This window comes from Columba livia, chromosome 5 (genome assembly GCF_036013475.1).
Source record: "Columba livia isolate bColLiv1 breed racing homer chromosome 5, bColLiv1.pat.W.v2, whole genome shotgun sequence".
Lineage (NCBI taxonomy): Eukaryota > Metazoa > Chordata > Aves > Columbiformes > Columbidae > Columba > Columba livia.
Window position 1 is genome coordinate 5,592,715 of NC_088606.1, and position 12,583 is coordinate 5,605,297.

Sequence of the window (12,583 nt, forward strand, 5' to 3'; positions counted from 1 at the left end):
AATCTCAGGTCACTAATTATTTTGTTTTGAAGGCTTTCCACATTCATGGCTAACAGTCATCCTTTGGATAACTTGTACATTCATAATTTTCTTCTCTTTTTCTATTTCTGCTGATAGCAGAAGTTCCTGAATATGTAGTTTGTGCATTGTTGATCTACCCCTTCTTACAGTAAAGTTTCCTGACTAGAACTTCAGCGGCTCAGTTACCGAGTTCTTTGGTGTTCACAACGTCACTCAGTTGTGTGTGAGCTGCCAAATGTGTTAGCGTGCTCCACTTCCCATAAGTGTTTTTAATAAAGTATCATCAGCCTGAGGATTTATTCATCAGAAACTAGGCTGGAAGCCTTCCTTTAGCCCCATTCTCTTGTTTTCTTTATTAAATGTCAGAGAACAGGGCAGGCTGAACGACATCCGTCATACTTGCTTGTCAGCCTTATCTGCATCACTGTCATTTTTTTAAGGAGCATCACAACTATGTTTGTGCTTATTTTAGCGCTTTACTGCCTTGGCTATTGCTTGGTTTGTAATCTTCTCTTTAGCTGATCCTCTTACCGTAAAATTATCACACTGACTCAATTTTGTCCATGTCACAAAATATTTTCTTGCTTAACAATGTATCAAATACTTTATTAATATTAGTATGTGATAATTTACTGGTTTTAAATTTATTTTATTTTGTACTATTTAGCTTGGTGTGACTTTATATTTAGATGGAAGAGTTAGATCCGTGCAGCGCGTATCTAAGCAACAAGTGTTCCTATTCTGTGATAACCTGCCTTTTTCTCTCTTCCTCATCTAACTCTGGGAATACTTAGAAGATAAGAATTTTGCTTTGAGATAATAACCATGGTTATGATTTACTTTTTTCCCCTCAGGAGTCTCTTGTACCTACTCCATTGCCAACACCCCAGGCCACACCACCACAAACACCACCTTCAGAAAAAGAATTGCCTCCGCTCAAAACTCCGGAGTCTTCTCTGTCTCTTACAGAAATCAGTGAGGATGTTCACGAACATGAAAAAATTAAAGAAACAGGTAGTGAAAACAGTACTTGAAGTTTAGAAGTAGCAAATATGCTTTAATCTACTGTCTTTAATTTTTGTTCTTCAAAGACATGTTACCTCTCAGGAGAAATATTCTTGAGGCTATAATTCAAGTGGGAATTCATGTAGTACAAAAATTATGGGCTAATGCATGTAAAAAGCAAACATCTATTTGGTAATGGTTCTGTTTTCAAATTTAATGCACATTTTTATGGTCTGTGTGATTTCCACCCCTCCCAACCCCTCCATGCTTTTTCACATCAGGAAAGTAACTCTTTTGCTCCTTCCTGTATTTCTGACATTAATTAAGCCAAATTTACACTCTTCAAGTAAAGGAGCCTAGTTTTTAAAATGCAGAGCAGTCTCCTTTATTAAAGGAAGTAAGTATAATAATTGAGGTTTTATTTTAGCTCCTTCAGCTGCCAACACTACTTAAAAGAAACTAGTCTTAATCTAGCCTTGTCTCCATGACAATCAGAAGGTGTCACAAACACTACAAGGGCTCAGTGCAACTGACTAACTCTTTGTCTGGGATTTAATTCCTCCTTTCCTTTCTGATCTGAAATTTGGCTTCATGTACGCAGGAGCTGAGATTCCAGCTGGTCGTGTTGGCACACCTGTGGTTACCCCTGTCAATACGCCTCCTAGGACAGCCACACCAAGCCCTCCTGCCTCGCAGTGGGTCTCCGAAGCTGCAAAAATGGAGAGTCCAAAACCTCCAAACCCGTGGGATGACGCAGAACTTCCTCTGGAAGAAGAGAAGCCCAGTCCTTTAGCTGAAGATCCATTCCGTCCCAAGGCTGTGTGAGTTGAACAGGCTGCACCGTTTTCTCATTTCTTACAAAAATGAATATATTATTTCTACATATATCCTCAAAAAGTCAGTAGAGAAATTATTAATGTGTATATCAGGGGGCATTGAGATAAGCCAGGATTCTTTTTTTTAATTGCTAGACTTATATTTTGGAGAAAAATGTGAAATCAGGACCTTTCTCAGATTTTGTTGGTCCTTATTCATTGTCCTTTTGAACATTAGAATCATTTCAGTTGGAAGAGACCCTCAGGATCATCAAGTCCAACCATGACCTAACCCTAGCACTAAACCATGTCCCTAAGAATCTCATTTAAACGCCTTTTAAACACCTCCAAGGATGGTGACTCCACCACTGCCCTGGGCAGCCTGTTCCAATGCCCGACAGCCCTTTCCATGAAGAATCTTTTCCTAATATCCAGTCTAAACCTCCCTGGCATGACTTGAGGCCGTTGCCTCTTGTCCTACCACTTGTTACCTGGGAGCAGAGACCAACACCCTCCATGCTACAACCTCCTTTCAGGTAGTTTTAGACATTGTGAACTGGTTATAACTACCATTAATAAACGTAGTGACAATGGAATATTGTATTCTTAGCATTTTATTTTTTGTATTACCTCAGTGGGAATACACGTGGTAATTTTTAGTTATAACCAGGAATTCACTAATAATGTTATTTAACCATATTGATGTTCAGACTATTCTGTAAAGTGCTGTGCTCCTTCATCTGAAAAAATACTTGCAAATTAATGACTTTCCAGTATTCATTTAAGACTTTATGTTGTGCAATGCTTTTTAGTGTATTAATAATGCATATTCTTACATTACAGTGAGATGTCAGTGGCGAATGATGAGAAACCAGAGGCCTTGGTATTACCGTCTCGGCAGCCGCCAGTGAGGCCGGTCGAATCGCTTCCTTGCGATCTGCAGGTTCCATCACCTGCGCCCACAGTTAGTTCTGAGCAGTCCACGCAGGAAAGCAGCCTCACCCTCACCGAGACAGAAACAGAAACCGCAGACAGACCCATCTCAGAAGGGGAGGTGCTCTTCAGCTATGGACAGAAGCTGGCTGCAAGAGGTAACTCACTAGGCAAATCTGTGGACATTAGAAAAAAGAGTTAATCCAAATCCTTTATAAACTTCTCTTCCAGTCTACTGAAGTTGCATTTCATACATTTTTCTGATAAAACTGCAAACTTTCATCTTTAACTTTCAGTTTGTGGTTTTGGATTTAAGAGACCTCATTGCTCTTTTCCTTGTCTCTGAACAAAATGCTTCTGCTGACTACTAAGAAGAGATAAAATCTGCCCTTTTGTCATAAGATCAACTTGGGAAATATTTGGAACTGTCTTGCACAAGTACATGTGGTACTAAGTGCTAAGTTTTTATTGAAGCTGAAAATATGTCTTCATAATACACATCCTGTAGTAGGGATTTCCAACTTTACTAAAGCACTGTGTTGCAATTATTAAAGAATGTGACCTTGGCTTGCTTTCATATAACTTGCATGGTTTTTAGTATTTGTAACTTATATTTTACAGCATTAGCAGAAGGAGGACTGTCTCTTCCAAACCTTGCTGAGAGCTTAACAAGTACTTTACGAGATGCCAATGAAATGGTAAGGAAATGTTTCACAAAGAAAACAGAGTTAGTGTGGTATTCTACCTTGAGCATCTTTATAAATTGGATGTGCTTTAAGCATTTTCACTTATAAACTGTTTAAATCTATGCTTTTAAACTGTACATTTGCAAAGAGTGTTCAAATTTCAGTGCTCCAAAGGAAAAAAACAGCACATGATACAAACTAATATATATATATTTTTAAAGTTGAATGGTTTATATACTTCTGTAGGTGAGAGATAGCTAATACATATTTTCATCTCTTTATTGTATTTAAAGCAGAATACAACATTATTGCGCTCTGAGCTCTTTCGGCTTTGAACCATCTTTTAATTGCTTGTGTGCTTAAATTATTAAAGTAGGTTAGCTGAGGCAGGAGTTAGTTAAAGCTGCTTAAAACTTCAGTATAGCTTCTTATCTGACATCTATTTCAGTCCACTGTCCGGGAAGCCTCCCAAGTCAAGGTATTCTCCATTCCCTTTCTCTTTTAACACTTTCCCTCAGATGCCTGAACTTCCCCTCTCTGACTTTGTGTAATGCCTCTCAGTAGGACATAACTGTCATAGAAATGATAGTATTGGGTAGAGTAATACTATGCTTAAACCAAACCGTTTTCATTATGAAAGCATAAACAAATTGATAGTGAAATTGTAATAGTATTTGTTGGAAGGGATCTCCAGAGAGATTTCTAAAAACTTCATAGACTGCTCCTCTGGAAGACAGAATCTTAGACTTGTTTAGGTTGGAAAAGATCCTCAAGATGATCAAGTACAACTGTACCCTAACACTGCCAACTTCACCATTAAACCGTGTCCCAAGGCACCACATCTACGTGCCTTTCAAACACCTCCAGGGATGGTGACTCCACCACTTTCCTGGGCAGCCTGTTCTGATGCTCGATAACCCTTTTGGTGAGGAAATTTTTCCTAATATCCCATCTAAACTTCCCCTGGTGCAACCTGAGACCATTTCCTCTCATCCTATCACTTTCTACTCAGGAGCGGAGACCAACACCTTTCATGCTCCAAGCTCCTTTCAGAGATCAGGTCTCCCCTCAGCTCCTGTTCTCCAGCTGAACCCCCAGGTCCCTCAGCCGCTCCATCACACTTGTGCTCCAAACCCCTCACCAGCTCTCCATGATTTCTTTTGTGTCATAGTTGCAAGAGTGTGCCATGAACTCACAAATCTTTTAGTCCGTTGTCTAGACTTTGTCATGTAAGTCTATAAGCACTTGAGGAGATTGCCCTTCCTCTTGATCAGGATTGTAAAAGATCCCTTTGGATCCCCCCTCTTAAACTCTGGGCTCAAGACTCCGTTATCAGGTGACCCTAAGTTAAAGTTCTCTTCATCAGGTTAGAAAGCTTGCTTGCAAAGATGTTCTTCCTCTGTCAGCTGGATCGTAACTCCTTCCAATAATCCTCCATCCTCAAATAAGTTTCTCTGGCTGAGGAAGCAAAATCCTTGCTGGTGAGAGCAGCTCTGCAGCCAGATTGTTGCTAGCAAACAGTGTGTGTGAGGGTTTATCTGTTTCAGTGAGCTTTGAAGGCCTAAAGGACATTGTTCTCTATGTATTGCAGTCTTATATATCAGATAAAGACACCGTGTCTGTGGGTAAAGTGAGAAAACAGTGCATCAGGTTGCTTATTTTTAAATGCTGAGATTTTTATGACTCAAATTCTTAATGTGGGAATTGTAACAACTTCCTTTATAAAAGAAAAAAGCTTCATTGTGAACTAATTAAGATGGATTCAAGTTACTACAAAAAAGAGTCTTGGATCACGTATTATATGGATTTTGCTTCTTTATTTTAGGATTATGATCCGCCCAGTGAAGGGCAAGTGGTAAGAAGGCTGGATAAAGGCTGTCACAGGGATCCTGTCCTGACTCTTTTAGCCAAATTAAATCAAGCACCTGTTACTGCACAAGAAGGAATGCACCATTCGGAGGTAAATACTGTCCTTTTCCTTCCAAAACAGTGGTTTTGTACTTTTTTACTCAAAACTAGATAAAATAGTTCCAAGTTTATCCTTCCTGTTGGCTGTAGAACAGGTTCATACACTTCATTCACTGCTGGAAGCGATCCCACTTCTGTTGACTGCGTTCTTGTGTAAAACTTTTTAAAACCACTGAAGATTAAGTGTTGTTATAAACAATTTAGCTGTACATAGTATCGTGTGTACCTGCTTTTCGAAGTGTGTATGTGACTGTTCCACTGTAGCAGATTTGTCCTGTCGTATTGAAAACCATGGACATTTTTTGTCACTTCAGCAACATAGGTGGTATATTTATATTTAACAGTACAAATTCACTGCACTTAACAGCCATATGAGTGTTTGAGAGATGGATGAAGAAGCAACAAATGTTTACATACACTTTTACACATGCTGTTGATAATGATCTTGGAACAAAACCTCCAAATGCTCATATGAAGTTGGCAGAAAAAACAGACTAACAGAAAAATATAACTATCTGCATCACAAAGGACAGAAGTCATTTTTTTATCACACATCTAAGTATTTTCTATGTGGAGAATAATAGTTTGGACTGGGTGTCTATAGGTGGAGGGACGTTTAAAGGAAGTGAATTTGAACACTGCAATATGAGTCATGAACACCTTTATTTATGGCAGATCTTGCTTTTTGTGATTTTATTGATGCATATGCAGTTTCTTCCTTCTATCTTGGTCAGTTTAGTCTAAATAATTACCAACTTCACTCGCCTCCTTAACTGTTCCTATGTCTGTCTTTATTTTTCTTAATGAGTTCTGGTGGATGGATTTAGTGAAAAGCTTCCTGCAGTGTCAGCTCTGAGTCTGACTGTAGTTGTAGTGACATTTTCTCATCAGCACAAATGCATCTCTAATTTGCTCTTTCCCTTTCCCGTGGTCACAGACCCCTCGGTCTGTCCATACAAGACACTAAGAGACTCCCCCCCACCCTCACATTCTGGCAAGGTGTGTACAAACATACCTTCTCATTTAGAAGATAAATAATATTCTCCTAGATGTTACTAGTATTGTCTTAAAATGATACTGTGCACTAGTGTGTATGTGTATCACAGAATCGACTGGGTTGTAAAAGACCTCAGAGATCATCGAGTCCAACCCTTGGTCCAACTCTAGTCCGTTTACTAGATCATGGCACTAAGTGCCATGTCCAATCTCAGTTTAAAAACCTCCAGGGATGGTGAGTCCAGCACCTCCCTGGGCAGCCATTCCAATCCTGACCACTCTCTCTGTAAAGAATTTCTTTCTAATATCCAGCCTAAATTTCCCCTGGCAGAGTTTAAGCCCGTGCCCCCTTGTCCTGTTGCTGACTGCCTGGGAGAAGAGACCAATCCCCACCTGGCTAGAACTGCCCTTCAGGTAGTTCCAGAGAGTGCTGAGGTCACCTCTAAGCCTCCTCTTCTCCAGACTAAACAACCCCAGCTCCCTCAGCCTCTCCCCATAGGTCTTGTGTTCAAGTCCCTTCACCAGTCGTGTTGCTCTTCTCTGGACCCGCTCCAGCACTTCAATGTCTTTCCTGAGCTGAGGGGCCCAGAACCGAACACAATACTCCAGGTGTGGCCTCACCAATGCAGAGTACAGGGGTAGGATCACTGCCCTTGTCCTGCTGACCACGCCGTTTTGATATGCAGCCTGTTTTCCTGAAATCTGTTTTTCTTCCGCAGCTTTGAAAGTCAGAATCCACAGCACCAGCCCTATTTATAGTGCCATCCAAACCTACTTAAAAATTGAACTTTTTCTCTGAAATGCTGTATAACAGCGAGTCAACAACTTTTAGATACTTCCAATGCTACAAGGTCAGGCAGCCAACAATAGCCATATGTGTAACGTTAAAGACTTTAGGTGCTAAAAATATGTTGATTCTGATCATGTTGGGAAACCACTAACAAAATAAGTGATGTTCTTTGGCTCTGATTCTTTTCTGCCCGGTACTGATGTAGATCTTGCTTCCAAACACAGTTAGATGATATTGCTTCCATTTCAATTTTCTTTATTCAGTGCTAATAGTATAGACTTAAGTTTGTGCATGCTCTAAGGCTTAATGTAATTAGTGTAATAATGGTGGTTTTGGAAGAAATACATTGTTTTTTTTTAATACCTGCTGTTCTGATGTTGCTGTTCTGTGTAGGATTCTGATGACAGTGTTGGGGAGCTCAGTGAAGGTCAAAGGCCGAGACTGACCAGAGCAGCAGAGAGAATCCTAATGGGACATTCGGTTTATATGGACCGTCCAACTGCTCGGACTTGTGAGAACAGACCACACCAGAGTTTCCGTTCTCCATCGCCAGGGCAGCTTGCCCAAATTGGAGGTACAATTAGACTGTTACATCTTCTCTGTGATATTTATGTGGTTTCTTAGTTGTTTGTGTAACAGTCTCTAAAATAATTTCAGAGTATGTTCAAAATGCAGTATTAAAAATGTACAGGCAATTGCTGCAATGGAATGATTAACATTCCTTTTCTGAGAACCAGATCTTCACTCTTCTTTGTAATGTTCTACAATTTGGACCAAAATCATGCTAAGTGCCCGCTTGCCTATAGAAAAGTTGATTGTAAAGTATGTATTTTATTCTTTTAAGCCAAATTCAGTTCTCAAAACCACTTTGTTTGAGCGAATCACCTAGTTTGACCATTCTTGAAGTCGGTTTCCATAGGACAGCTATTAACACCAGCAGTTCAAGCTATTTCTCTCTGTCCCCTTACACAGCACTCCTCCTCATTGTTTTTTTCACTCCATCAAGGTGATACTGCAATGTCTCATAATTGGTAATATATTCTAGCTCCTGTAACGATATGGAAATTCTTTTTTCCTAAATGAGTAGCTGAGGCGAACACATAGTGACTTGTGCAAATTAATTGTACAGAATATGTTGCTGTGGTAAAGCAGGGTAATTACTTCTTTTCAGTTGAAGCTAGTGCTGTAACCACTGGCCCATCCTTCTTCTCCCTTATCTTTTTATCCCAGTTTCTCTGTTGTTATCTGGAAATGCACTTCTATACTTGCTTAATTAAACTGCTGCAAGTTCATAGAAAACTCTTATTTTCCTGAGTGTGGTTTTAAATATGATTAAACTAAACTGAAATTATTCTTAAGCTGTTTCAACACAAATGTGGTTGCACTGATTCATCAAAAGTTGTGTAAACTGAAGTGTTCAAACAGCTGTTTTTCTGTCCTTTTAATTTTCACATTAATGAATTTGACAAGAGCAACATTTCTCACATTATCAGCCCTTGACCAGTAGGAGGTGGATTGAAATTAAATGTGTTCAACATGTGGCAAAAATTATCTCTGAGAAATAAGAATGTTTAGTTCTGAACTGATTCACATTTAGGTTGGTTCTATAGAGAGCAAGCTTTTTAAGGGAGGTGTTACCTAACGTTTTGAACCAGCTACACCACTGTCAGCCTTGAAAATACATTCTGCTACGTTAAATATTATCAAACTTGTGCTCAAAAGTGGTTGTTTGACTGTTGTTTGGAGATTTGTTATGTTAGACTTCCTGGCAAAGGACGAGGTGAGGCTCCTATCCCTTTCTCCACGTCACTTGTTTAACGCTGTGTTGTTAGAGGTCAGTCAGCATTAAGAATGTGGTGACATGAGAATAAATTAGTGATCTAGAACAATCTGTTTTGAGTCTCTGGTAATGCTCAGGACCATCTAGAGAGTAAGAAGATGCAAGTTATTGGGAGGATCTGTTTCTTTCTTACTCAGACTGTCCATAGCTGTATGTAGCATAACATGTTTGTATCTCTTCTATATACTTTTAAAAAGTCTACTTAATTTAACTTAGGATGCTCTTTGTCATGTAAATACCTAACACTTTCCAAAAACAGCTCCTGTATGTGACAGTAATCTAGGAGTGATGTATTTCTCTAACCCTAAATCTCTAAAGCTTGCAGTATTGTTTCTGTGCCAGTGTTTTTTAGAGGAGGTGAGGAACCTGAATGTACTACCATAAGGCAATGCCTCGTGCTTTTACACAGTCTGTAATAATCCCAGGCTGAGCTTTGTTGCATTCTGATGGTTTTTAACCTCCCTCCCCAGCTCTGAACACACAGCGCAGGATTCACTGACATTGCTAGGGAAACAAGATTGTTGAACAGCTAAGATCTACTCTCAAGACAGGAGTGTTTTCATATCAGGGAGGAACACAAAATCTTGTTTCCAAGTCCTTTTGATAGTGAAGTCAACGCTGAACAGGAAACAATCTGCTCTTGGTGGGAGGTGGAAGGGGAGAAGGAATGATCTCTGATCATTTCCACTCTTCTTCCAAATCTTTTGTGTCTGTTGCAAGGCAGGACTAAGTGCTATTTCCTGGTAGCCACAACAATTACAGTGCAGGTCCATCAGTTTATTTCAGAATTATCTTTAGGAGTAAAAGTAAATAATAGTCACAGTTCATATATATCAGGTTGTATATCTGTGTATATATCACCTTGCAGTGGATACTCAGTTTCTTTGTCAGAACGAGTCACAGATGTACTCTTACAGATAGTAAGAATTCTGAGGGTTGTGTGTCTATGGGTATCATCAGCTTTGTGACCAGTTTTTATTTGTGTTATGGAAACATAATGTCTGTTTGTAAGATGGAGAGGGTGTTGCTTATGTAGGTATATAAAAGCATCTTGATGATCAGTCTTTCAGTTATAAATCCTTGTTTTCAATGCTTAAAGTTGTGGATATAAAAACGAACATGCAAATGAAATATGGCACGTTTAGTCTTAAAGTGAACTGTAATTACAGTTAAATAAACAATAGTTATCGTTAATTAGGTTTAAAATTAATTCTTTGGCTCTTTATGATAGCAGAAGGCTAAAGTTAGTTCATGAGCTGTCAGTATATTTTTTGTAAAGATGCTTTACACACTCACAGGCTGCAACAGCATGATAAATGCTGGATTATATAGCAAATTATCCCTTCAAAAAGACTATATACAGGTTTCCTTGCATTCACGTAACAGTGAAACATCTTCATGAAGAAGTCTTTCCAATATGAGTGATAAAGCTCATTAAGCATATAATGGTGTGATGAACTCTATAGCTTTGAAGCTCTCATAAATGCTTGCCACGTTAGAAATCTGCGGGCGATAAAACTGACTTATTTTTTTCAATTTCCGCAGAACTGTGTTTCTTATTTCTTTTTTTCCCCACAAGAACAATTTAAGGGATACACAATGAGCCATGTAAGGATGAAATTATTCACTTTAACATTACCTGTCCCATTGTTGAAAGACTCCACATCCTGCCACATGAGCTGACCGTGAGATTACTGCTCCAGCTCATCAAGCAATATTTTTCTCTTTATTTTTCCTCTCTCAGCAGAAATACTTGGAGATACAGATGCAAGCCATGGTCCAATGCTTATGACCGAACTGGAGTCGCCACCAGTTTCAGATCCCGTTCTGCAAGCAGCGCAACCAAGCTGCAGAGCGACATCTCTCTCAGAGGGTCTGTCCCAGGTAAACTCAAAGGATCTTTTCTGTGACTGCTCAGGAAATGCAAACTGAAACCTAGGAAAATAAATTTACCTGTTTCCCTGTGGTGATTGATATCACAGAATTGGTACTGTCGAGGGTTTTGATTGCGGGGTGACAATAAAACCGTGGCAGATGTATTGTTAACCTCCTCTCCCCCACCTTTCCCCTTCGACCCCCCACCCCGCTTCCCACTCAGGACAGACAATGAGGGGGGAAAGAAGGACAGAGAGAAGAGAGTTGGAAAAATTAAAAATGTTTTACTAATGCTACTGATAAGAATAGAGAAAATAATACAAAATATACAAAACCAATCTTGAAAGTCTCAGCAACTGCAGAGCCGGCACCCAAAGTCCTGGACTGGACTCTGCAGCCAACCGGAGCTGGATTCAGTCTGTCACTGGCCTCAGTTCACAGGGACGACTAGCAAGGTCCTCTCCTAATGTCGGCCATAAGGAAAAGGGATGAAAAAAGGGCGAGATCCTTGTGATCTCCCACTTTTATATAAAGTATTCACGTGAATGTTATGTTATACACAGTTGGTCAGTTTCTTGGTCACCTGGTTCTCGTTGCCCCTCTCACCAGATGTGAATCTGTGCTTAGCAATGGAATGCGAAGTTATTGATATGTTTAACAAAAAATGTATCTGGTTCTCCAGGAAAATGCAGCTAATATGAAGGCTTTAGCTGACAGGCAAAATTCGCTAAAAGAGAAACTTGGTTTTTAACAAAACCAGGACAGGTACGTTTAAAGTGACACATTCAGCTGAGAAACTGAGGTCCAAAGTACATGTGTGTAATAGCAATGGTTGTGTTTACTGGGATGGAATCCTTACAGTTGGCTTTCTGTTGGGCTCAGACCTTCTCTTTTACCTTTTCTGCACTTCCTCACAGCTTCTCTGGTCTCACAGGGTGTAATGCTATACATCCTCAGGTCAGATAGGGCATTCCAATGTTTTAGGGGCACAGTGCTTCAAATACAGAAGAATAACATGATGGATGTATGGGAGAGGAAGCTACAGTGGAGGTTTGGCCTCACCAGTTGTAAACCACTGGTTCAGCGTTTCAGGAGCTTCAGTTGTCCTCGTAGGGGCAGGGTTGGACAGGTGGTGATGATGATGTACCTCAGAATACTTGAAGGCAGAGGAAGATCCTGTTGATCTCTGCTGGAAACCTAGAGAGTTAATCCATTGCTATTTCATTAGTATGTGCTGTTACCTAGAGGTGATGGTTTACTCACTAAGTGAAGAAAAATTCAAATAGCAAGTGGCAAAAGCTGAAAATGAGGTGACAGATTGCTCTTTAATATGTTAAGCTTCACGGTGTATTTGAAAGTAATAATATACTGAAAGTAATAACCATGGATGCATTCTGTCCTTTCCTCATGTTCTATATTAAAAATAACTGAAAGTTTCTTGTGTTGATCTTTCCTTTTGTGTTTTTGAGCTTTGATGCATACTGTGCCACTGGCATCTGAGCAGTTCTTGAATATGTCATCTGAAGTGATGTGTTGCATCTTCAAAGAGGATTTTAAATGTTACACCTCTTTGAGATCACTGGAACATATTGTTTCTTGGAATTGTTGTTCACGGGCAAGACTGGATTCTGTTGGGGTGAAGCTCATATCCTTG

At 39.7% G+C, this 12,583-nt stretch overlaps 1 protein-coding gene across 4 annotated transcripts in view; it reads left to right on the plus strand.

Moving 5' to 3' along the window:
- Nucleotides 1-12,583, plus strand: part of KIAA0586 (KIAA0586 ortholog) — a 76,695-nt gene that overhangs the window by 34,234 nt on the left and 29,878 nt on the right. For 2 of the 4 annotated variants that reach the window (XM_021292792.2, XM_021292794.2), the window contains exons 23-29: nt 876-1,035; nt 1,628-1,847; nt 2,685-2,932; nt 3,396-3,472; nt 5,286-5,420; nt 7,608-7,788; nt 10,799-10,938. In XM_021292792.2, coding sequence (XP_021148467.2) covers nt 876-1,035; nt 1,628-1,847; nt 2,685-2,932; nt 3,396-3,472; nt 5,286-5,420; nt 7,608-7,788; nt 10,799-10,938 — 1,161 coding nt within the window. The remainder of the gene's footprint in view (nt 1-875; nt 1,036-1,627; nt 1,848-2,684; nt 2,933-3,395; nt 3,473-5,285; nt 5,421-7,607; nt 7,789-10,798; nt 10,939-12,583) is intronic. The other 2 variants (XM_021292793.2, XM_065063209.1) reach the window with 1 other exon arrangement.